Raw genomic sequence first — 24,281 nt, 5'->3', positions numbered from 1 at the left:
CTTAGCGCTAGAGCGAGTAGGCTTAAGGCTCTTTTTGGGAGCTGCCTGTCGCACATCGGAGGACAGGCTAACCGTGGCATACAGCATGCGCAAATGCGGTTTTATATTGACCTCGCTGTAGCCGAACATATCGCTGAATTAGAGAAAGCTAACTTCGTTCAAATGAACTTGATATTTTTGGGCTGAGAAGGAGAATCGGAAATTTCGTGGAACCAGATTATTATGCCGGCAAACGAACCGCGGATGCCCGTGCTTCGTTCGGATTAACGGAACGCAGTGCGGTGCCGGATAAAATTGTTTGGCACTCGCATTGGCCCGCATTTTACCAAATGGTCATTTTGCTCAGTTTATTCAACCTTTTTGGAGATCCGGAGGGTTGTGCAGATATCAAGTGAAGCCGCCTGGACCTGCTGCCATTGTTTACGTTCCTGCCTGCTGCCCTGCGGCCGTGAATCACCGAAGCTCGGAGTATCACGGAACCAGTCCGGCTTAACGGGAGGGGAGGCCAACCCCCTGCCTGCCAACAAAGGCGCGTCAGCGGGAACAACACCCTCCCGTCGCGCTCGCTTCTGGGACCTGCCGATGGACAGAGGGGGCCCCTTCACCTTGCTGCTCGTCGGATGATACCAATGTTTGGATCGCCCTCCTAAGCCTGGTGTTTACCTCGCGGATGTCGTCCAAGGAGCAGCTCTTGACAACCATAGGTGAACATTTAAGGAGGGAGGGATGTGGAAAACCAGTTTCCTCCCCCTTCGTCGCGACCGACCACCACCACCCCAACCAGCTTCATGGCAGCGCCGGCTGGGAGAGGAGGTAAATACCTCCTCTTGGGGGAAGGAGACCAGCGATGAGTGCGCAACCGAGACGTCTACGCGGGTTCCCGCGAGAAGACGAGAGAGAGATTCTGGATCCAGCCGGCAACGGGAGCGGTCGTCTCCCGCCGCCTCTCCCGGCAAATGCCGGGGGATAGCGGGCACGGAGTACTCAGCGCACATGGGAGGACCCGTCGTGCACGACCGCCCATCTTCTGGTTCCCAACGGCGAAGCGACCGGTAAATACCGCACACTCTCGCCGCCTCCCGCGGCAAATGCCGTGGTACGGCTTTGTCCGAAGAATGCGGCGCGCACGGGAGATCCCGGCCGCCATATTCACGGCGCGTGCAAATGTCCGCCGCCGAAATCGCACCCCCATTCCCCAGCCGGTGAGTCAAAAGTCCTTCTTACGTAGCCTTGCCCTTCCAAGGAAAACCTTGTTGATGTATAGCTAGCCGGCATGCTCTGTATTATTTGCAAGTGCAATAAATAGCATTCGAGTATTAACTATGTGTCTTCCCCGTCCTTTGCCTCTTTGTTCCCTCCGCGGGTCGCTAGCGAGGACGCTGCACCTGCGGAGGGGCGGGGCGGAATACCGTTCCCCCTCATAACCCCCACAAGGACTGGAAGAGCGCGACCCTCTCGGCGAAGACGAACGGTGGCGAGCACTTGAGGAGAAGCCGTACTGGGCATGAGAGGGCGTCCGAAGGGCATCGAGAGAAACGGCCAGCTGATCGATTCGAGTCTCTAATTGTGAAATGACGGATAACTGGGGTGGAGAGGACAAGGCGGCAATAGAAGAAATCGCGTCACGGACTCGATCAGCTAGCTGGGCGAGGCGGTCAAGGGTCAAGTCCCCCGCAGCAGCCAAGACGAGGCGGGGGGCCTGCGGCAAGCGCTGAAGGAAGAGGTCTCTCAAAATTGCGCTGTTCGAGTCGGCCTTGGTTTCACCCAGGAGCTGCCGCATGCTTGTAAGTAGCTGGGAGGAGCGGTGGTCTCCACGCTCTTAAAAGGTGAGCAGCTGCTGGAGGCGCGCAGTCTCACACGCCGTGGTGCACTAATTTAGTTTCTGGTACGGAGTATCGTCCAAGGGTCTAAGGATGACATCCGCTGCCTTTTTAGCCACCTCATCAGGCAGGTTGGAAACTAAGTAACGAAACCGAGATGCCTTGTAGCTGACGTGGGGCAGGTGGAATAAGGCTTCCACCTGCTCAAACCATACTTACGGATGCTTGGGCCAGAATGCCGGCAGGGGCAGCTGGATAGCTGCGACGTCCCGTGGGCGCAAGGTAGCGTCAGGTGGAAGGTCGCCTGAGGAAGATAGGTTGCTAGGGTCGGTCATCTCATAGGCCGGAGTCACCACTGTAGCGAATATTCGGTGTAGCGGCGGAGCACCAGAATAGAATGACCAGCGTGGCAGGCTTCTTGAACCGAACAGCTCTAGCCGTGCGTGCGTACCGTGCATGTGCCGTTCCACATAATTTTCTTCTTTAGCCGGTTGGAAACGCCGGTCTTAGCGCCTCCACTTTATAGCGCCGCTGTACGCTACAATATCATGTTCTAACACTGACATTGTGTAGGATGTAGCGGTAGAAGGAAAGGTCAGAGTCATGTTGTTCTAAATTGTAAGAGGGAACAAATTAGCGGTAAAAGACAAGGTATCAGAATTCAGGAACTCGCTAAAGAATAGCTATTCAGCTAGAAGCAATCAACAATGCCTTCAGAGGTATCATTATCGGCAAAAATTACCGGTAGGATACTCTGAAAGGATGCCAGTGAAATATTCAAGTGAACGACCAATTTTATAGAGAGGAAAGTAAAAAACTTTTCATTCCAACAGAGAGGATAGAATTCGCAGAATTATCAACAGGTAACCATTAGGTGCAAAGGGTCCGGCATAAGGAATTATAACATGGAGAAAATCGAGCAAGCCCTAAAGAACAATGGCAGCTTTGAAGCGGTAAAGAGGAAATTAGACACAGGCAAAAGTCAATATATACGTTAAGGGACAAGGCGGGCAACGTAATCTCTAATACGGACAAGAAAGTCAAAAAAGCCTAGTTCTATCCTGACGAATAGAGTAGTCGAAGTTGGCAGGACTACAATGAGGTTGGCAGTTGTCAAGAACAACCGTTTATTCTGCGGTTAGCGAAGCACGAGGTTAATAAAGCTTTAGAAGCTTTGAAAACGGGGAAAGCAGATGGGGAGAATCTGGTAATCACAGATTTGTTCAAGGACGGGGGGAATATTGTGCTAGAAAACCTGGTCGCACTGTACATTTAAAGCCTGGTGACATCGACAGTACCGGAATCGTGGAAGGATGCAAACATTATCTTAATTCATCAGTAAGGGGACCCTAACAACTCGAACAATTACTGATGAGTCAGCTTACTGTCCGTTCCGTAAGAGGTATTTACTAAACTCATTGAAAATAGAATCAGGAAAGCCTTAAACTTCAATCAATCAAAGGATCACCCAGGTTGTCGGAATGGGTGCTCTACTATCGATCATATCAATACCGTCCACCAGGTGATAGAAAAATGCTCGGAATATGACCAGCCCTTATACATAGCATTAATGGATTACGAAAAAGCATATTACTCAGTGGAAACCTTGGCAGTTATGCAGGAATCGCGAAATCAGGGTGTAGAGGAGCCGTACATGAAAGTGCTGGAAGATACATATATGTATTGGATGCACAGCAACCATAGTTCTGCGTAATCAAAGTAACAAAATTTCCATAAACAAAGGTGTTAGGCCAGGAGACACAATCTCCCCAGTACTATTCACAGTTTGCTTAGAGGAAGTATTCAGAAACTTTGAGTGGGATCAGTTAGGGATAATGGTAGATGGAGAATACCTCAGTAATCTGCGATTTGCTGATGACATTGCCTTGCTAAGCAACTCGGGGGATGAACTGCAAATAATGATTGATGACCTAGACAGAAAAAGTAGAAAGGTAGGCTTGAAAATCACTATGCAGAAGACTAAGGTAATGTTCAACAGCCTCGGGAAGGAACAGCAGTTTACGATAGATAGTGAAGCACTGAAAATGATAGGATAATATCTGTGCTTACGGCAGTTAGAAACCGCAGATCCGGATCATGAAAGGGAAATAACTGGGAGAATAAGATTAGGATGGAGTGCATTTGGCGGGTACTCTCAGATTTTGACTACAAGCTTATCGGTATCACTCAAGAGGAAAGTATACTACCGTTGTATCTTAGCTGCACTCACCTATGGGGCTGAAACATGAAGGCTAATGAAAAGGGTTCTACTTAAGTTTCGAACCATGGCGAGAACTATGGAACGAAAAATGGTAGCTGTACCGTTAGGCGATAGGAACCGTGCAGACTAAGTCAGAGAAATGACTCGAGTTAATGACATTCTAGTGGAAATCAAGCAGAAAAAATGTAGAGCGAAGAGTAGGTAACCGATGGTCGCTAAGGGCAGGAAATTGGATTGCAAGAGAATGGAAGCGTAAAACGAACGGCGAAAGTTAGGTGTGCGGATGAGGTTAAGAAGTTCGCTGGGGTCAAGTGGATGCAGCTAGCACAGGATTGGGTTACCTTTAAATATTTATTGGTACCTCCAAGCCCTATAGGGGTATTGCGTGAAGAATTTGCTAACAAGATGTTAATAAATAATATTCTTCAATGAATGAATCAAAGCGTGTACATTCGCGATAAATCACAATCACAACTTCGGCAGACAAACTGTTCCAGTCTGACTGTTTCAACAACAAAAAAAAAAGAATTCATGTGTCCAGATATGCAGGTCCTCAATGGGGATGGATGGCCTCTGGATGGTTAACCCGGACTGAGTGCGCACACGCAGAGGTGATAAAGGAATGCTTGAAGGGTTCATTATAGAATTATGAGAACAGCAGAGCCCGGTTATTTTCTGTCAAGGTTGTAGATGCCGAGGTTGGCTTTATTTTTCAGTAAATCAACACTAGAGTAAGGATTATGAAGTAAAGAGTACATAAGGATTATGGTAGAGACCTTCGCCCTGCGGTACGGATGAAACATCCGGCTGATGATGATGGAAAATCCGCCGGCGCCTTACTTTATCCCTCTATCAAAAAGCAGTCGCTGCCGGCGGGATTCGATCCCGCGTATTTGGGTTCAGCAGGAATGTCTAAACATGCTGAGGCCATGTCAAGTAAAAGAGCCAAAGCAGGATTACTTCATGTCGTGCGGTCAGGGCGAGTATGTTTACCGGTTAACTGGAGTATTGTTGACGGTATAGTATCCCACATCATCATGATGAATTTAGTAGCTCAAATGAATGATTGGCAACTTTGCACTAGGCGGAGACACCTTCGCAACGATGGCCTTCGATACCATATGTAGTAGAGGTGTGTATCGGCAACCTCTAAAGGCCAGGTTGGGTGAATGAGGGCCTTTGTTAAACTTTCTAAGGGCACAAATTGGCGGACGGAAAAATGTCTCTGGGTAGCGTTTCCAGAACACGGCAGACAGCCATTAACTGCCGACACTTTTTTAAAGCGATAGATCTACTCTTCCAGGTACAAAACCGAGAACGGTATCATTGGTCGATACTAAAACTTAGCCAAGCTCAAACTGGGGCTTAGACTGCTTAGTCACAAGTCTCGCTTACTTTAGTGAGCTATCGTAAAGTGGCCAAGCTGGCAGTCAAGACTGGCAGCTTGACCATGTCTAATGAGCCTTGACCTTGACACCTGACCTTGGAAGGAGATGGTTTCATAATAACGGCACCGATATTGTGATATGCTCGAGATGACTCTAGCTTAACAAGTTGTAACAGCAAAAAAAAAAAAAAAAAACGAGGGAAATAGAGCGAGAGAAAAAAATCCGTTGGTGCAAAACTGAGTGCGGACTCGGGGACGGTCGGGGAAGTGGCTGCCCGACCTGACAGGGCAAGTTTGCAAATTACAGAAGAGAGGTCGCATGAATCATACGCTGCAATGCCAAGAGCCCAACTGGCCAAAAGATAAGATTAGAACCCCGGAGTCAGCCAATGCAATACTGGTCGACGAAATGCGCAAAAAGCTCTCGCGAAGCCACTCATGAAAGTTTCGCTTCGGCTGGAAGTGATACAAGCATATAAAGGTTTCGGAAAAACAATACTTTAAATTCATAGTGAACGCAGTTAGAGAGAGTAAAATCTACTAAGCCACAAGAACAAAAACACAAAAGGTAAATAAAAAAAAATAATATGGCTTGACGCGGTAAGCACGGCTATGCAAGCGAAAGATTTGATGAGTTTTCGCTTGTAATATATATTTATATATATATATATATATATATATATATATATATATATATATATATATATATATATATATATATATATATAAATACATAAATTATTTATTTATTTCAAAAATGACATACAAATACGAGCCTTCCCAAGCCAACAATGGGCTTGTGGGGCAGCGCTCGCCAGAATGGAACAAGCCAGGGAGCGGCACAGTAAGTCAATATTGCACAAGACTCAAACTAAAACGAAAAAAGGCAGTAAGAAATGACGGGGGAAAAATAAAAAAACAAAGAAAGAAAGAAAAGAAACAAAATTACACATACAGATCAAAGATATAAGATTTTACTTCTTTCCGTGTGCTGGAAGATAAAACATTATCTGGCAGGTCGTTCAACACATCAGGCACATAGAAGGCACGGACACGTTTGCCGTATCTTGTCCGTACTCTTGGTAAGGTAAAGCGGTCGCGTGGACGTAATGTTCTGGCGGGGACATACGGGAGGCAGAACTCATTGTTTCATATATACGAAAGGATTACTGTTTCTTTGAATAACAGCCTGAACGAGGGCATGTGCGAGCATGAAAAAAGACCGGGAATGTTAGTACCATACATCACACCATACATCACCTCCCGAATTATGGATTTCAGTAAAGAATCAACTTTATTGCGCCAAAACACTGAACAGAAATAAAAAGAACAAATTTCATATCTCAACCCACTGTACGCCAATGCATGTGCTATTGTTTTCCTTACGTAAATTGGGCATAGTGCTTTAATAGAATACAGCAGGCAGGCTATTTTGCGCAGCCTTTCACAAACGTTAGCCGAGTGAGTGTTCCAGGACATGTTAGAATCGAAATGAACACCGAGATAATTGACACTTGAGAGGTATGGAATAGGAGAGCAAGAACAATTGTTACACAGAGGAGAATGAAGAAACACTGGAGTGATGACAGGAATAGATTTCAGCGGATCGTGAAAACATACTAATTTAGTTTTGTTTTGGTTAATAGAAATTAAGTTATTACGGTACCAACTGATAACATTTGTAGTGTCAGTTTGTAATTCAGCCACGGCTTGATAGTAATTAGTATGACGAGATACTAAAAGCGTGTCACCTGCGTATTGAAACACCCAAAAGTGAAAAATTGCTTGACTCAGATCATTAACGTACAAGTTGAATAAAAGGGGAGCTAAAATCTACCCCTGGGGTACTCCAGCGCTCAACTGCCTAGATTTGCTTTTAATATTTCCGAGAACTACTACTTGTATTCGACCATGCAAATAATTCTCAAGGAAAGTTAGGAAAGGCCCTCGGAAGCCATAGCTATGAAATTTAAGAAGTAGAATTTTATGGTTTACGGAGTCAAAAGCTTTTGATACATATCTAGAAATAATGCACAAGCGAATGCACTAATTTCAAGAGTACTATTAAGGTAATCGGTTAATTCATCTAATGCTAATCTAGTGCCACGCCCAGAAGTAAATCGCACTGATTAGGCGACAGAATGTTGTGCCCATCAATGAAGCTCTGCATTACGTGAAAAATATGCTTTTCAAGTATAAGAGCAATGCGCGAAAGTATCGAAATTGGCCTGTAGTTTGTGACAACATTGACCTTGACCTGTCCGCTTTTGAAGAGAGGAACTACAAGCGCTTCCTTGAGGCCGGGTGGAATTTCTTGCGTGGTTATAATGTTGTTTATAATTGCTAAAAGAACATTCTTCAGGGCCTCGAAATTTCTTCGAAGGACGTCCACGGACACACCATTTAATCCAACCGACTTGTGCTGTTTTAAGTTAAATAAAATATAGCGAATATCATCCTCGGTACACTCAGGCAGGAAGGCAGACTCAACTACCGATTGTGGCATACAATAACTAGCCGTATTACCGGACAAACATGCTGCAGTAGACGAGAAAAGGGAATTAAATTGGTCTGCTAACGTTATAGATGGTGGACCGAAATTCTTGGCAACAGTTTGGTATGCGCCTTTCCGGGGACGACCCCTTAATTCGTTAACCACGGACCAAGCCTTGGACGGGTTATTTCTAAATTCAGAAAATTTACCTTGGAAGCGCTGTCGCTTGGCACCCCTAAGCACAGCAGTGACTTTATTGCGAGCCATCTTATAAGCTTCACGAGGATACTGATTATTAGGTGAGCGACAACAACGCGCCCAGGCTAGTTCTTTTTCAGCTAACGCGGTTAGAGCATTTTCATTTATCCACGGGCATCCCGGCTTTCGTTGCTTTAAGACGACTACGTTTTTGCAAGAGTGCACTGTCTGCGTATAAACGGCAATAAAAGATTTATAGAGGTGACTGGCAGGAACTTCTGCTAGGAAATATTTCCAGTCGTTGCGTTGCAACGAGTCCAGCTTTCTTTTATCAACAACCTCTATCTGTGATACTGGGTTGTTAGCCGCAGCATGCTGAGACAATAGAAAGCTACACCCAACATAGAAGTGATCGGATAGCTTTTGCTCAATAATAAACGGAAATACCTGGTCGTTCTCAGCGTGAACGTTGACGTGATCTATGCATGAAGACACAAGTGATGTACCCAAAATTTCGACACGTGTGGGAAGGTTGATAATAGGTTCTATCCCAACGTCAGCAAGCGTGTTCAAGTAATCAGCTACAATGTCTCGTTCTTTCTTCAGCACGTCAATGTTAACATACCCTATCATGCACACGTGACCAGATGGAAAAGCAAGTAGACGCAATTCGTCCACAAACTTTCTGACACTTTGATTTGGCGGCCTGTAAATAGCGAGCAATGTGATGGCAAAAGATTGTGTGTGAATACGAAGGGCTAGCGATTCATCACTTGTGAAAATTATGTTCAGAGGACTTAAAATCCAATCATTTTTAATGACAATGGCAATTCCACCGCCACGGCCGTCCTTGCGCGTCAAGAAATGATTGTGATAACCTTGGAGTTGAAAGAGACCAGTATGTTCCTGCCCAATATTAATTTCAGTTACGACGAAAACATCAGCTGTATCACGTACGGCACCAGCGTGGACACAACATTCATTCCAGTGCTTACGAATACTACGCACGTTTACATGAAAAACAGTGAATGTGCCTTCACCTGGTTTTAAAAGAACAGAAAAAGAAGGAAAGTCTCGAAATTGTTCGCACGAAGCCATGAATCAGGGAAAAACATTACAACAGACAAAGCGGAGAATAGAAGAGGTCAGACTAACCGAGACAAGTCACAAGGGCTCATTATGCGCACAACTGGGTCGCCCTCCTTCTTACGGGCATAAATTTTGCCATGTTTCACCCATACGAACTTGAATTCGGCCTCCTTGGCCTTAGTCTTTGTCTCCCAGAACAGTTCTCTGTTGTATTTCGTCGTTTTCGACAAAGAAAACCGAGGGCTCATTTTCCTTCGCCAGAGATTCCAGTTTCTTTCGCTTTGCCAGCCAGCTGTCACGTATGCCCGCCGAAAGGAAGCGCATTAAAACTGGAGCTGTTTTGCTCTTCCTGGGCAACCGGTGCACAGCTACTACATGACCTGGCAGGAATGAATCAATGCCCAGTTGAGCGGCCAGTTCAGCAACGGTAGTAGTCAAGTTTTCACTAGGAAGTTGGGGTAGGTTATGAATTTCGAGGTTTGAGGACCTACTATACTGTTCAGAGGCATTTATCTCGCCTCTAAGATCTTGAATGACAGCTGCCTGCAAAGCGACCTGATCCTCAAGTACCATCACTCTAGAAGACAATTCCTGTTTCTCTCGCGTTGCTGATTCTTTCAGCAAGGAATCATATTTATTTGAAAGAAAGCCAACCGAGTCGTGTATTTCCTGCATTTTTGTTTTCAGTACTTCGATCTCGGACTTGAGGCACAACAGTTCGTCTATGTTCGACGGAACCAGGGAAATAAATTCAACTTTCTCGCGAATAGAATCCAGCAACGATAGTTTTTCAGCAATAGCTGTTAACTGGCTAGAACTGCCTTGGGAAGAATCCGCTGATCTGCATGTTATGCACCGCCACTTTTCTCTCTTTTTCGGGCCCATCGACGAGAATGTGCCTTCAGCCACGCCTGAGCACTCCTGACCGAGGTGATACAACGATGCACAGTTGGAGCATTCCTGCAGATACGACACGAATTTGAGCAAATAAAAACCTAACGACAATTCTCTTAGTTGCATTTAGATTATCTGCCCCAGTATGGATTGTTATGCTGCCTTGCATCGTTGCAGATCAAAAAGACACATTTGCCATGGTGCTCCTGTGTACCATTTCCATACGTTGCCCTTAATTAGAGAACAAGTGTCAATCCACTCGGCAGTCTGCATTCTCTAGCGCGGGGCGAGTTGAGCTCGAGCGGCAAATGTTTGCCTTTCGTCCATTGCCGTAGCACGCATTTACCGGTGACGAGGACACTGTCGATTTCAGTTCAACTTTACTTCAGAAGTATCAAGTTTCAGCATATAAAAGGTGTCTTTTCTTTGTTTCTTTTTTATTACAGAAAAGGGCAGCCAAGACAAAAGGTTGAAAAACCTGACGAGGCCTCGGCACCTAAGCAAAGTTTGATAGACCAGTGAAATAATACATTATTAATCTAGGCACATACAACCTATCACAAATAATAAACGCATATACCGCAAAAGATTGGTACACACGTGAAACGACAGCAGCAAAAGAAGTACACAACAAAAACAAAATAAACCGTATTACAGTCATATACAATAGAATCATAATTTGCCATCCAGTCATAAGCTGCTAACCTAGGCGATTGATTCATTTGATCCAACCAAGAAAATTCAACCAAAGTGTTAAGATCAACATACAGAAATCTTGAAATGTTAGATTGGAGAAAATTGAATATTGTTTGCAATTAGGTATGCTTTAATGTTGCGTTTGAATGTGTTGCTTCTAACAGAGAAGTCAACATTAAGATTGGGCCTGTTAAGGAAGGTGGGAACTTGGTAGGTTAGTGTTTGCCGTAGTTTGTTCGAACTTTAGGGGTAAGTTTCTTGTGGGTTCGAAGTTCATATCTCGCTAGGCTATGATCTAGTATTGATGCATGTAGCCTGTGCCGATGATTGTGTTTTAAAAAGTGGAAATAAAAAATCTGATTGGCTTTTAGCATATCGTGCTTGATGAATAACGGTGCAGTAGGCAAATGTTGTGGTCTACCATAATACCCTCCAATCGCTCTTAGAGCCCTCTTTTGAACGACCATTAATCTCTCAAGGTTTCTGTATATTGTCGTACCTCAAATGAGGATGCAATATGTGAGCCACGAATAGAACAACGCATGGAACACTTGACACAAACCGGTACTATACTAGCGATATTGTACAGGCAACCGGCAACTCTGCTGATGTCGCCAACCAGTTTGGAAAATTGAGTGTTCCATGAATTATTTTCATTAAACCAAGCACCGAGGAGTTTATGGTTAATGACTTGTTTGAGTTGTATTTGTTCATATCTTACATTTAAGAAATAGTCATCGGTAGTATTTATTGGTCGGAATATAATATAATTCGTTTTAGAAAGATTTAGGCTAAGTCTATTAGCCTGTAGCCAGATATGCCGATTTTCAAGGTAAAGATTTACAATATCTTCTAGAGCAGGCAAGGAACGGGTTTTTATAGTGTCGTCTGCATACATGACTATGTCAGGTGATTCAAGTATCCGAGACATGTCATTAATGTAGATTATAAACATAAGGGGTCCTAATATAGATCCCTGAGGGACACGATGTTTAATAACTTGTTTGTCAGAACAGATACCATCCACTACCTCGTACTGCGATCTATTACTTAAATAATGCCTCATCAAACTAGAAGCAATGCCTGTTACACCATAGTCAGACAACTTTCGTAAGAGAATATCATGCTGAACGCAATCAAACGCATTGCGAAAGTCTAAGAACAGTCCAAGAGTGTATCTACGGTGCTCAATGTTTTCAATGATCCTATCTCTTACAGCTAATAATGCTTTTTCTGCACATTTACCTTTTATAAATCCATATTGAGAGGGGTGTATAACGTTGTGCTTAGAAAAAAATGCTTCTAGCCTACCGGTAATTGCTGTTTCAAATACTTTAGATATTACCGGAAAAACAGAGATTGGTCGATAGTTGGGAATTTCACTTTTCTTTCCACCTTTATACACCGGGCATACACGGGCTACCTTAAGGTCATTTGGGAATACACCACTCTGTAACAGTAGATTAATGATATACACCAAAATATCACACACTGCGGTCGACACATGTTTTAATGGAATGGGTTTTATTTCATCATACCCAGCAGATACATCATTTTTTTATGCTTTTAATCATGCTGTCGACTTCATGTGTGGTGACAGGCTTTAGTAAAATAAGAGTTAGGTAAAGGGCAGACTGGATCACTGTATACATGACTACTCCCCAAAGCACTCTTTCCTGGGTTTCTGACATTAACAAAGAAACTATTCGTTGCATTTACCATTTCAAAGCCAGATAGCGTACCACTGGCAGTTTAGATTTCATTTATTTCAACAGGATTCGTGTTATGCATTAGCTGGTTGATCTCTCGCCATAACTTTGTTCCATCACTATATACCTGGGAAAATTTGTTTATATAATACTCACTTTTCGCATGCCTTATCTTAGCATTCAGGCTATTTCTAAACTTCTTAAATTCTTTGAAGAGGAGAACATCGCGGGCTAGCAGAAAATTATGGTACATCTTATTTTTGCATTGGATGTCTTTATAAAGCGTTTTGTTCATCCAGGGTTTCCTATACTTTTTCGGGTTGCGAGTCGAAACTCGAATAGGGAAAGCCTCGTTATAACACTGCAAGAACATGGTTAGAAACGCGGAGTATGCCACATTAGCGTCGTCTATCTCATAAATGCTGTCCCAATTAGTACTTTCAATCAAGGACATGAATGTGCATAGGGATTCATCATTAATATCTCGGAACTCATATTTAGGTCTATTATAGGCTTTTTTGCGTCCAATTGAAATGAAACAAAAAACGGGTAAACGGTCAGTTATATCGGCAGAGAGTACGCCAGATGCAGTGTCAGGAGATTTCTCATTTGTAACACAGATACCCAGTAGTGTAGACGTAGTAGGTGTATACTAGTGGGGATAGTTATGTCATTGAAACAAGCATGTGAGGAGATTAGACTAAAACATTCACGAGAGTGTAGATCGTCAGACATTAAGTTTATGTTGATGTCACCAATAGGACAAGTGGCAGTTTTGTGGAACTGAAAGGAAGCTCTCAAGAAAATGTAAGAAATGCATCCTATTGCGCGCAGGAGGCCTATATATACCAGCAATGATAACATGTGGTAGGGCAACGGTCAAGCCTTCAACACTCGGCGTCAGAGTGGACAATTCATCAACAACAAAATGGGGATAAACATCCCTTACATACACAGCGAGGCCACCTCCTCTGCGATTTGTCCTCAAAAGGTCGTTATACTTATGATCAACCAAAGGAAAATGATCTTCATGCGATGTAGCCCAAGTTTCAATCAAAATAACAGCATCAAAATTCACATTCAAAGAAGTGAAAAAATGCTCAAGTTGGTCGCCCTTATTTTTCACGCTACGTACATTTAGGTGAATAATAGAGAATCTTTTCTCTGCTGTAGTGAAATCGGCATTGAAACATGCGTTATTGGCGCAAACGGGATGATAATCCATAGCGATATCTAGCGCACTTGAAAACAGGCGAGTGAACCCCTCTACTCCATCCATCTACTCTGTCATCTTCTGCAGGTCGGACTTAACTTTTAGCATGATTACGTCAGAAAGCTCGCTCTTTCGCGCAAGAACTTTACCGCCACTGGTCCAGACATAATCCCAAGACAATTCTTTCTTACGCGCTTTTGCTGCTCCCAGTAACTGCTTATTGGCGGCCGTCAAATGCTCATTCGCATAGGTCGTCCTTTTATCATCGTAGCCAAGCTTTTCATTTGTGATCCTTTGCTTCTTTGCCTTGGCTAGAAAAGCATGACGCTTGTTTCGGCGAACAAAACGGACGACAATGTTTGTCTCGTCAGAGTTACGCGTCGAAACCTTGTAACATGTGTCCACATCATCATCAGAGATTAGCTCATCAATAGTTTCCCCAATCTCCTTTACTGCATCTAGAGGATCTGCGGAACTGATTACGCCCTTTATTTCAAGGTTATTCAGCCTGCTGTACAGCTTAAGCTCCTCAACTCTTTGCCCGAGACGTTTGTTTTCATTTCTTAGTGCTTCATTGCACTTCTCATCCCACCTTTCCTGAGGGCCTTGACCTCATAACTGATTACCTTGGTCGCTGCAGTATTTGACACTCTCTTTTACCGAACGCAGCTCCAATCTCAGTTCACGTTTGAAATCTTCAAGTGCCTTCATCACAACTGTCATGAGGCAAGATAATACAAAGCAAATTGAACAAACAGGTTGCGAGGCACTAACCTTCGCAGCAGTGCGTTGCTCATGAAACGCAGTAGCTAAATAGTGTCCTTAGAGACACGTCTCTTACCTGCAAAGGCAGAAGAAATTAGCCCATGCACGTCGCTTGCGCTCTGCTGCCAAACTGGTGAGCAAAAGTGGTGTAGAACGCTCAGCCAGTGACAAAGTTCCAGAATAGTGCTCGCAAACTTTATCTAGCAACAGCTATCTAAGATCGAGGCAATAGTGGCAGTGCCCCATTTCATTCACATGCATGCATCACTGTCGCTGCCCCTTACGCTGTCGCTAGATGGCATTTAAATGTTATTTTCCCTAGCTATGTCACTGGCTGAGTGTTGTATACCACTTTTGCTCACGACTGTACATATTCAGATGCTGCCATGTTCAAACACAAGCACAAATCAGTGCAATATACGCACAAATATGAACTGTTAACTGGGACTGTTAACTGGAATGTGGATGTTAACTGGAACAGCATAGCAAAACGTTTTACAAAAAATGAGAGAAAAAGAGTGAGAAATATTAAGTGACAGAGAGCCAGGTCTTCGTCAAGCGCCACAACCTTCAGCCTGTAGCCGTCTAGCAGAAGCTGTATCCGCTCTGCTCAAATAAAACAGAAAAAGTGTAAAATCACGTAAGCTGAACATTTCGACAGATTTGCATGTCTGGTTGGGTTGATAACTAAATAAAAGAAAATAACCAGCAGCAAACAACTACATCTCAAAAGTACGTCACTGTCCCCTATGTCCGAGGCGCCAGCGAAACCATCGCCCGCATTCTAAGAAAAGAGGGAATTCGAGTGGCGCACAAGCCTTCAAACACTTTGGGGAGCCTGCTACCCTTCCCCAAAGATCGACCACCAAGAGAAAGAGCCCAAGGCATTGTCTACAAAATTCCCTGCGCCGACTGTGATGCTAGCTACATTGGCGAAACAAAAAACCTAAAAGAAAGAATTCGGCAACACAAGAACGGTGTACGAAATTTTTCAAGAGAACGCTACCCCGTATCTGAACATTCAGAAGATTCCGACCACAGAATAAATTTCGAAGAAACATTCATCCTGGAGACCGAGACCAATTACCGCAAAAGACGCCTCCTCGAGTCATGGCACATACAGTCTACCGCAAATAACATCAACCGGACAATAGGCAACCTCCCTGCTGTATACTTGCAAGGTCTTCGCTCTCTCCTGGCCACTTCACAGAAGAAAAGAAAAAGTCGCCAGCGAGCACACCTGCACCTGCGGCACCCTCACTCGTCTAAACCCCCCTCCTTCCTTCTCATTTCTTTCACACACATCTCACCCCCTCCCCATTCTCCCCCCCCCCCCCCACCTTCTTCTCCCCCCGACCATTCCTTTACTTATAGCTGCACGCAGCCCCGCGTCATGCACCCCTGAAGAAGGAGCCGAGCCGGCTCCGAAACGTCGGGTTTTATAAATAAAAGTGTTGGTTGGAGAAATTTCAAGTTTTATTTAGTTAAAAATCACTTAAGAACTTGTATATACAAAACATCAAAAAAGGACTATGTATGGGATGACATGATGAATGTTTTTAGTCTTTTGTTGAGCCGAAATATTTTGTCGATTGTGTTATTTCTTCGGGTAATGAATTCCGAAATATTATAGCAGAAAACTCTAGACGTTGCTCGTGATAATCAGATTTTTTTTTTTTTGCAAAATTAATGTAACCAATGCTACAATGAGTAAAAATGTAGCAGAAACAGCAAACGTGGCTTAAAAGTTTAAATTATTATTTTGTGTTGAAATGAGGCTTTCTGGTCTGTAAATTCTATCGCATTTGCTGCCTCACGTTTTTGCACATCAGGTTTTACTGGTGACCAGGACCGTGTCCGGCGTTTACCGCTACTGCACCGGAACAATCATAACACAGAGACACGTTCTGACCGCGGGACACTGCACCTTCTACAGGTAAGTAGACGCACTTCTCGCTGTTCATATTTGCTTCACAAAACCGCAGCAGCTGCGCTCTGAATGCAATTTCTCACTAATACATTTACTAGCTTTGCTGGCAGCCCGTCCAAAAATAAACCACTGAAGCGTGTCAAAAATACGTCAAAGTATTGTGTAGTTGCGTCGTAACGGCAGACTTTTCTGTAGTTCGCAGTACTTTTTTAGTTTTGTTATTTTCTCTGTCGCACTCTTCTCTAGTCCGAAACTTGTTACCACTGCTCTGCTGTAATTACGCAAACTGTTAGTGTTACTACCGGAATTTCTGTTGTCACAGCAGGTTCACTGTCAAGAAAAAACAGAAATTTTGTTGTAATGTAGATGAAGTTAGCGCGAAACCTTTGACGAAGACAAGAAGAGACACACACAATTTGCGACCAATCTCCTTAACATCAACACTTTGCAAGCTTTTTGAGAAAATGCTAGCCACATGACTTTCTTGGTGGCTTGAACAGCACGGTTTTGAACAGCAGCTCAAATTGGATTTCGTCCATACATAGGTACAGAGTACGCTGTCTTGGCATCAGCAGTTCTATCATCTACCTGCAGCCGCAATGTACGTATCATATTAGCAATGGACGTTGAAAAGGCATATGACAACATAAGTCACGCTGCAATCCTGAATTCCATTAACAGGCTTCATCTGCCTCCGAGAGTACGCACTTTTGTCCCATCATTTTTGAACGGAAGAAAATTTGCAATACGCCTCAGTGGTGACCCAGTTGGTTCATTCGTTTCACTACGTGGCGTGCACCAGAGATCAGTATTGTCTCCGACGTTGTTCAATATTACTTTCATCCCATTGGCGTGGCGCTTACCCTGAAATTAAGTTTTTGCAATACGCAGATGATATCGCACTCACCATGATATTCTGACTCAAGAGACCGCCCTTCAGTAAGCCTTAGACGTTAGCTTTGATTAGGCATCCTCCATTGGCCTTCAACTTTCTGTGTGTAAAACTACATACACATCAGTCGCCAACCGCTGGGGACGCGGTAAACACAAATGCAATTCGTCTCTTTCTATCAGGCACCCCCCTACAAGAAAGTTCGAGCCTGAAATTTCTGGGCTTAACAATTCACCGATCAGGATCAGCGACTGCTTGGCTTTCCCAGGCAAAAAAGCAAGCACTTCAAACTATGAGTTTATTAAGAAGAATTGCACCTAAAACGGGTGGCGCTGGCTCGTCTGTTGCACGCCATTTGGTGAGGGCGGTGCTGCAGCCACGTATTGTTTATCAAGCCCAGTTCCAGCATCTTACAAGAGCACAATGGGATCGCCTTGAAACCGTAGACTGGAAAGCTATGAGGACCGTAACATGCCTTCCACGACTATGCGCAGCTCAACACCATCGATGAACTGGTGCAGCAGCGCCGTGATGTTCGCAGACTCAAGGCAGCTTTGTCACATTCCACGCAAGCACTGAGGGCGTATGCAACGTCACACATTATTCTTCAGCCACCTGCACCCGTTCTCCCTCCCTGGAACTTTGTACAGTTAGGAGACAACAAGCCAACTGATATCCGCAGACCAACGTCTGTCAACTCAGCATCGTTGCTTCTCCAGAAATTAGAAGAGCAAGATACTCACCTGCCTCACGATTCCATTGTAGTGGACGTGAATGGAAGCCTGCAAGGCTGTGAAGCCTAAACAGCAATCGACTGTCCACGGAGACCTAGCCTGAATCAGACTACTACGTTTCAGCTTTCGGAACCACTTACATCTTTCTGCGCTGAGCTCGTGGCAGTTCAGGAGGCACTCTGCTCCGTGGCTTCCATAACCATGTTCCCTGCAGCCCACGTTGTCATCCGCACTGACGCACTTCAAGCAGTACGGTTGCTCGGACGTGTCAGCCGCTGCCCTAAAATTTGCCAAGACATCTACCAGCTTGCGGCGCGCATCCCACAGTCAGTACACATTGAGTGGGTCCCACGGGATCTGCTGCCTTCCCAAGTCAAGCTGATTTAGCGACCCGCCTCGTGAACCAAGACGCATCAATCCCATGGCTCCTTGAAGTGGATGACGCTACCCTCATTTTATCAAGAAAGGAACACCTCCGGGGCCGCATACGTGCAATTATCCCTCCGTGTGTGGTATCCCCTCCCCGCGGTCTCACCCGTGCAGAGGAGGTTGCGCTTCGGAAGATCCGGGTCGGTGTTGCCCTCACACTAGCTGTCACTAGGACTTGGTCATATTGCCGACACTTATAACCCCGCCAAGGGTGCCCGATCTGCAAAAACAAAGATGTTGAGGCCGGCATTCACCACTTGCTATGGGACTGCCCAACACTGAAACCAACACGAATCCGGCACCTGAATCCGGCACCAGCAACCAATCCTGCCTCATATGTCGCTTGGACGCAGGGACCTCATCATCGCTGATTCCTAGACTTCATAAAATCAGCCAACCTTTTTTCATTCATTTAATCATTTATTCATCCTTCATCTCATACCCTACTGATGCGCTGAGGCAATAAATATCGAGAAAAAAAAGAGGCACATACGACGAATGACAGGCGCTTCTTGTATTTGTCACAGTTTCTGCACTCAATATTACGCAGTACCAACTAGCCCGACAACAGTAGAAATGAAATTGTATTGTGACAACCGAAAATTCCTTCAGTTTGTTTTTCGGTTGGACATTTCCACAAATTTGGTATAGCCTTATATTACCATCGTGCGGAATGCTTTCGCTGCTTGAACACATAATTTGCACTTGCATTTTAGTTAAAGAAGTTCACCAAGGTGTTCCGGTAGCTATCGCGCAGGACTAATTCACATTACATTCGACGATATCCAAGGCCGCGTGTTTCAGTTTCTCCGTGGGGAAGTGAAGTGCAATCTTTCCGCTTCGCTTATCTTAAGCTACCTCCGGTTGGCAGTAAGCAAAAGAGAAGGAAAATAACGGAACGAAAACGCGTTTTCCCCTAAACAACAAACACATTCTTGAAGACATAGCGCAAAAAAGAGACGGGGACAACACAGATGTAGACAGGACAGGCGCTAACTGACAACTTTATTTTCGAGGAAAACAGCAGCACAATTTATGTCAAAACTCACGTGACAATCAAGGGGCCTTATACTACGACCAAATACAGTTTGACAAAGGGCGGCCGACAATCTTGACCCGGAGAAACCAAAAAAGAAACAAGGGGGCCGGATAGCATTATCAACAGATTATATAAAACTCATTGTGAAAATAATACAACAGATGGGGTGCGAACAACATCATGGCCAAGGGACGGTGCCACCCAACCACAGCAACGAGCGAGCCTAAAAGGGCTCAAAACAAGGGAAGTAAAAACAGTCATAGGTCAATACCAAAAAAACGTGCGAGGCAAAAGCAGAGTCCGAAATAAAAACAGATAAAACGTGCGAAGCAAAAGCAGAGTCACAACTAAAAACAGATGACACGTGCGAAGCAAAAGCAGAGTCAAAACTAAAGACATATATGAAACGTGCGAAGCAAACGCGGAGTCATAAGCTAAATCAGACCATACGTGGGAAGCAAAAGCAGAGTCAAAACTAAAAAAACTAAAAACAGACTCAGGAGTGTAGAAGGCTCCCCACTAAAACATTGAAGTGCTAAGCAAGAATAATCAGGATGGGCGAGTGGAAGAACAATTATGAAGAATGAGAAAATCAGGGGAGTAAACACACCAAAAACCGGGAAGTAAAAGCAATTCCACAGACGATAACTCGTTTCATAACAGTCAGCAACCGGTTGCTTGTGGTAATAAAGCAAAAAGGTTTAAAACACCTACATGTGGCCATCAAGGAATTCAAATTCGCTTTCAAGAAGGTTGATAGAAGGTACGCTAACGCAATCCTGACCGGCCTTCCTAATGAAGTATGCCTCCATGACTTCGCGCTCAGTTTTTTCTTTGGCTGATCTTAAGAAATCTGTACTATCTAAGAGCGGATGACATGCGTTAGTTGGATCAGTTTTACAAGCTTTACAATGTTCGGCGAGGTTAGTACCCGATTTGTTGCGTACGCATAGTCTGTGTTCTCTCGCCCTCTCATTGAAACACCTTCCAGTTTGTCCGATGTACTGGAGCCCGCAACTGATTGGAATCCTGTACACGACATTTTCCTTGCATTCCGTGAATTTAGTTTGATGCTTCTTCGTGCATGCTACTTGCTTTTTCATCTTTCTAGTGCATACTTTCGATAGTTTGCATGGTGCAGAGAAAACAATTTTGACGTTATAACGTGCTGCCAGTTTTTTGAAGTTATGTGAAAACCTGTGGAAGTATGGAATCACCTGGACTGGCATCTTACTCTTGCTTACTTCGTTTCCCTGCTTACTACGTTGACTGTTTGAGGCTTTTAGGTTTTGCAGAAGGCTTTCACACACTGCTACAATAACGTCAGGGGGGAAACCTGCGTCTTGTAGACGCTTGAATTGCTCATTCATGCTAGTAGCCATGCGGTGGGTACAGGATTTTGTTGTGGCACCGTGAAGACAGGAAAACACGATGCCACGCTTCACAACCTTGGAGTGTGCACTGTCAAAACATAACAGGCGCTTTTTTGTGCGCGGACGGTACATCCAGCTCAGCGTGTGGCCGTTAAAATCCAGCTCAATATCTAAAAACTGAATGAGGCCATCTGTAGGCGATTCCCATGTGAACTTTAAACCGGAACCGTGATCAGAAAAGATGCTGAGCACCTCCTTGACAACATCATTTTGTCTAGCTTGACATTTACTAAAAATGATCAAAAAGTCATCAACGTATCTGACCACTTTTTTAACTGGAAGGTTTGAAAGATTGGTTTGAATACGTTTGTCGACTGCAGATAAAAATATATCACACAGATGTTGTCAAGGAGGTGCTCAGCATCTTTTCTGATCACGGTTCCGGTTTAAAGTTCACATGGGAATCGCCTACAGATGGCCTCATTCAGTTTTTAGATATTGAGCTGGATTTTAACGGCCACACGCTGTGCTGGATGTACCGTCCGCGCACAAAAAAGCGCCTGTTATGTTTTGACAGTGCACACTCCAAGGTTGTGAAGCGTGGCATCGTGTTTTCCTGTCTTCACGGTGCCACAACAAAATCCTGTACCCACCGCATGGCTACTAGCATGAATGAGCAATTCAAGCGTCTACAAGACGCAGGTTTCCCCCCTGACGTTATTGTAGCAGTGTGTGAAAGCCTTCTGCAAAACCTAAAAGCCTCAAACAGTCAACGTAGTAAGCAGGGAAACGAAGTAAGCAAGAGTAAGATGCCAGTCCAGGTGATTCCATACTTCCACAGGTTTTCACATAACTTCAAAAAACTGGCAGCACGTTATAACGTCAAAATTGTTTTCTCTGCACCATGCAAACTATCGAAAGTATGCACTAGAAAGATGAAAAAGCAAGTAGCATGCACGAAGAAGCATCAAACTAAATTCACGGAATGCAAGGAAAATGTCGTGTACAGGATTCCAATCAGTTGCGGGCTCCAGTACATCGGACAAACTGGAAGGTGTTTCAATGAGAGGGCGAGAGAACACAGACTATGCGTACGCAACAAATCGGGTACTAACCTCGCCGAACATTGTAAAGCTTGTAAAACTGATCCAACTAACGCATGTCATCCGCTCTTAGATAGTACAGATTTCTTAAGATCAGCCAAAGAAAAAACTGAGCGCGAAGTCATGGAGGCATACTTCATTAGGAAGGCCGGTCAGGATTGCGTCAGCGTACCTTCTATCAACCTTCTTGAAAGCGAATTTGAATTCCTTGATGGCCACATGTAGGTGTTTTAAACCTTTTTGCTTTATTACCACAAGCAACCGGTTGCTGACTGTTATGAAACGAGTTATCGTCTGTGGAATTGCTTTTACTTCCCGGTTTTTGGTGTGTTTACTCCCCTGATTTTCTCATTCTTCATAATTGTTCTTCCACTCGCCCATCCTGATTATTCTTGCTTAGCACTTCAATGTTTTAGTGGGGAGCCTTCTACACTCCTGAGTCTGTTTTTAGTTTTTTTAGTTTTGACTCTGCTTTTGCTTCCCACGTATGGTCTGATTTAGCTTATGACTCCGCGTTTGCTTCGCACGTTTCATATACGTCTTTAGTTTTGACTCTGCTTTTGCTTCGCACGTGTCATCTGTTTTTAGTTGTGACTCTGCTTTTGCTTCGCACGTTTTATCTGTTTTTAGTTCGGACTCTGCTTTTGCCTCGCACGTTTTTTTGGTATTGACCTATGACTGTTTTTACTTCCCTTGTTTTGAGCCCTTTTAGGCTCGCTCGTTGCTGTGGTTGGGTGGCACCGTCCCTTGGCAATGATGTTGTTCGCACCCCATCTGTTGTATTATTTCACAATGAGTTTTATATAATCTGTTGATAATGCTATCCGGCCCCCTTGTTTCTTTTTTGGTTTCTCCGGGTCAAGATTGTCGGCCGCCCTTTGTCAAACTGTATTTGGTCGTAGTATAAGGCCCCTTGATTGTCACGTGAGTTTTGACATAAATTGTGCTGCGGTTTTCCTCGAAAATAAAGTTGTCAGTTAGCGCCTGTCCTGTCTACATCTGTGTTGTCCCCGTCTCTTTTTTGCGCTATGTCTTCAAGAAACTGCTACCAACTAGCCCAAACCAAACATCTGTTGCATCATATTTCTCCTACATTGGGCTCTTTCCTATCTTCTCCTGCAGCGGGCAATCCTGTCATTTCGTGTGTTAACCTCATCGCTTCGACCACATGTCAGTCAAGGGTACTGGCGTTCTGCTTGAAACGACGCCTCGTCCCGTGGGAAGTGCAAGCCTTATTTGGAGCTGTGGCGCCATCTTGGGGACACACGCGGAGAATATGCAAGATCCTGAAAAGTGAGTACTGGAGACAAGTTAGGCTATTCCACGACTGGCTTCGGATCCTCGTTTTGGAGCAGCAAACAAGTAGCGCCAGAACATTAGCGGCATTCAAGAAATTAGCGGCGCAGACAACAGAGTTCTTGTGGCAGCGAGCGCTATCTGGCCTACCAAAAGCGAACAAGGCTTCAAAGCAGACAGGAGAAGGCGTTACCGTTTTGGGTAACGTTGTCATTTCCCCTGAAATTCGGAGCATCTTAGAAAAAGGACCAAAGTTTGCCTTTCAGCCTTCCGTGCAAAGGGAAACATTGATTTCGCTAGTGCGTCAAACTGCTTCGAGAGCCACGGAAAATAACAAAGACCGTCTAATTGAAGCTGGGGTGGCCTGCCTCAGGAGTAACGAAGGACACCTGGTCAAGGGAAAACCACCGTTCCGAAAAATTACAAGTTATCTCCACCGACAGAATCTAGCCGCTTTGCAGTGCGATAAAGAAGATGGCTTTACCATCTTACCGGTTGGCATGTTTCAAGAAAAAGCCCTAACCGCCATTGAGAAGAATTTTAAAAAAGTCAAGTTTGATCCAAAGCGATGTCGACGTGCTGCCATTCAGCTACTGGAAGATCTAGGCCTTGAAACCCTGAGGAGAGCAGTGGATAAGACGAAAAGCGGGTTTTTAGAAGTGTTTTATACCGCTAAAACACATAAACCTGAATGCCCTTTTAGGGTCATAGTGTCTGAGAACGGCACATGGCAAAAGCTAGTGAGTTCATACCTGCAACGGTGTCTTAAAACCTTGAAGCTTGAAGATCCCTTCATCATTCGAAGTTCCAAAGAAATGGTCGGCATTCTTGAACAAAATTCCTTCTGCGCAGTGAGTGGCTTTTCAGTTGACATAGAAGACCTTTATTACTCCGTTCCTCATGAAGATCTGCTCATGGTGCTCCGCGATTCGATCTCGGAAAGCGGGGAAGTAGCATTCCAGAACAGTGCGGGAACTAGGAGCGATTCTTTCCTTTCTC

General features: G+C 44.5%; 1 protein-coding gene across 1 annotated transcript in view; it reads left to right on the top strand.

The window, feature by feature from the left end:
* The window catches only part of LOC146177873 (trypsin-2-like), a 197,047-nt gene that overhangs the window by 44,463 nt on the left and 128,303 nt on the right, over nucleotides 1–24,281 (top strand). The window contains exon 3 of the mRNA XM_084581654.1: nucleotides 16,319–16,422. Within this exon, the coding sequence (XP_084437780.1) occupies nucleotides 16,319–16,422 (104 nt within the window). The remainder of the gene's footprint in view (nucleotides 1–16,318; nucleotides 16,423–24,281) is intronic.

Source organism: Amblyomma maculatum, chromosome 10 (assembly GCF_055883805.1).
Source record: "Amblyomma maculatum isolate TAMU_Amacu chromosome 10, ASM5588380v1, whole genome shotgun sequence".
NCBI lineage: Eukaryota > Metazoa > Arthropoda > Arachnida > Ixodida > Ixodidae > Amblyomma > Amblyomma maculatum.
Note: the sequence above shows the minus strand (reverse complement) of the source record. Positions and strands in the feature narration are given on the sequence as shown.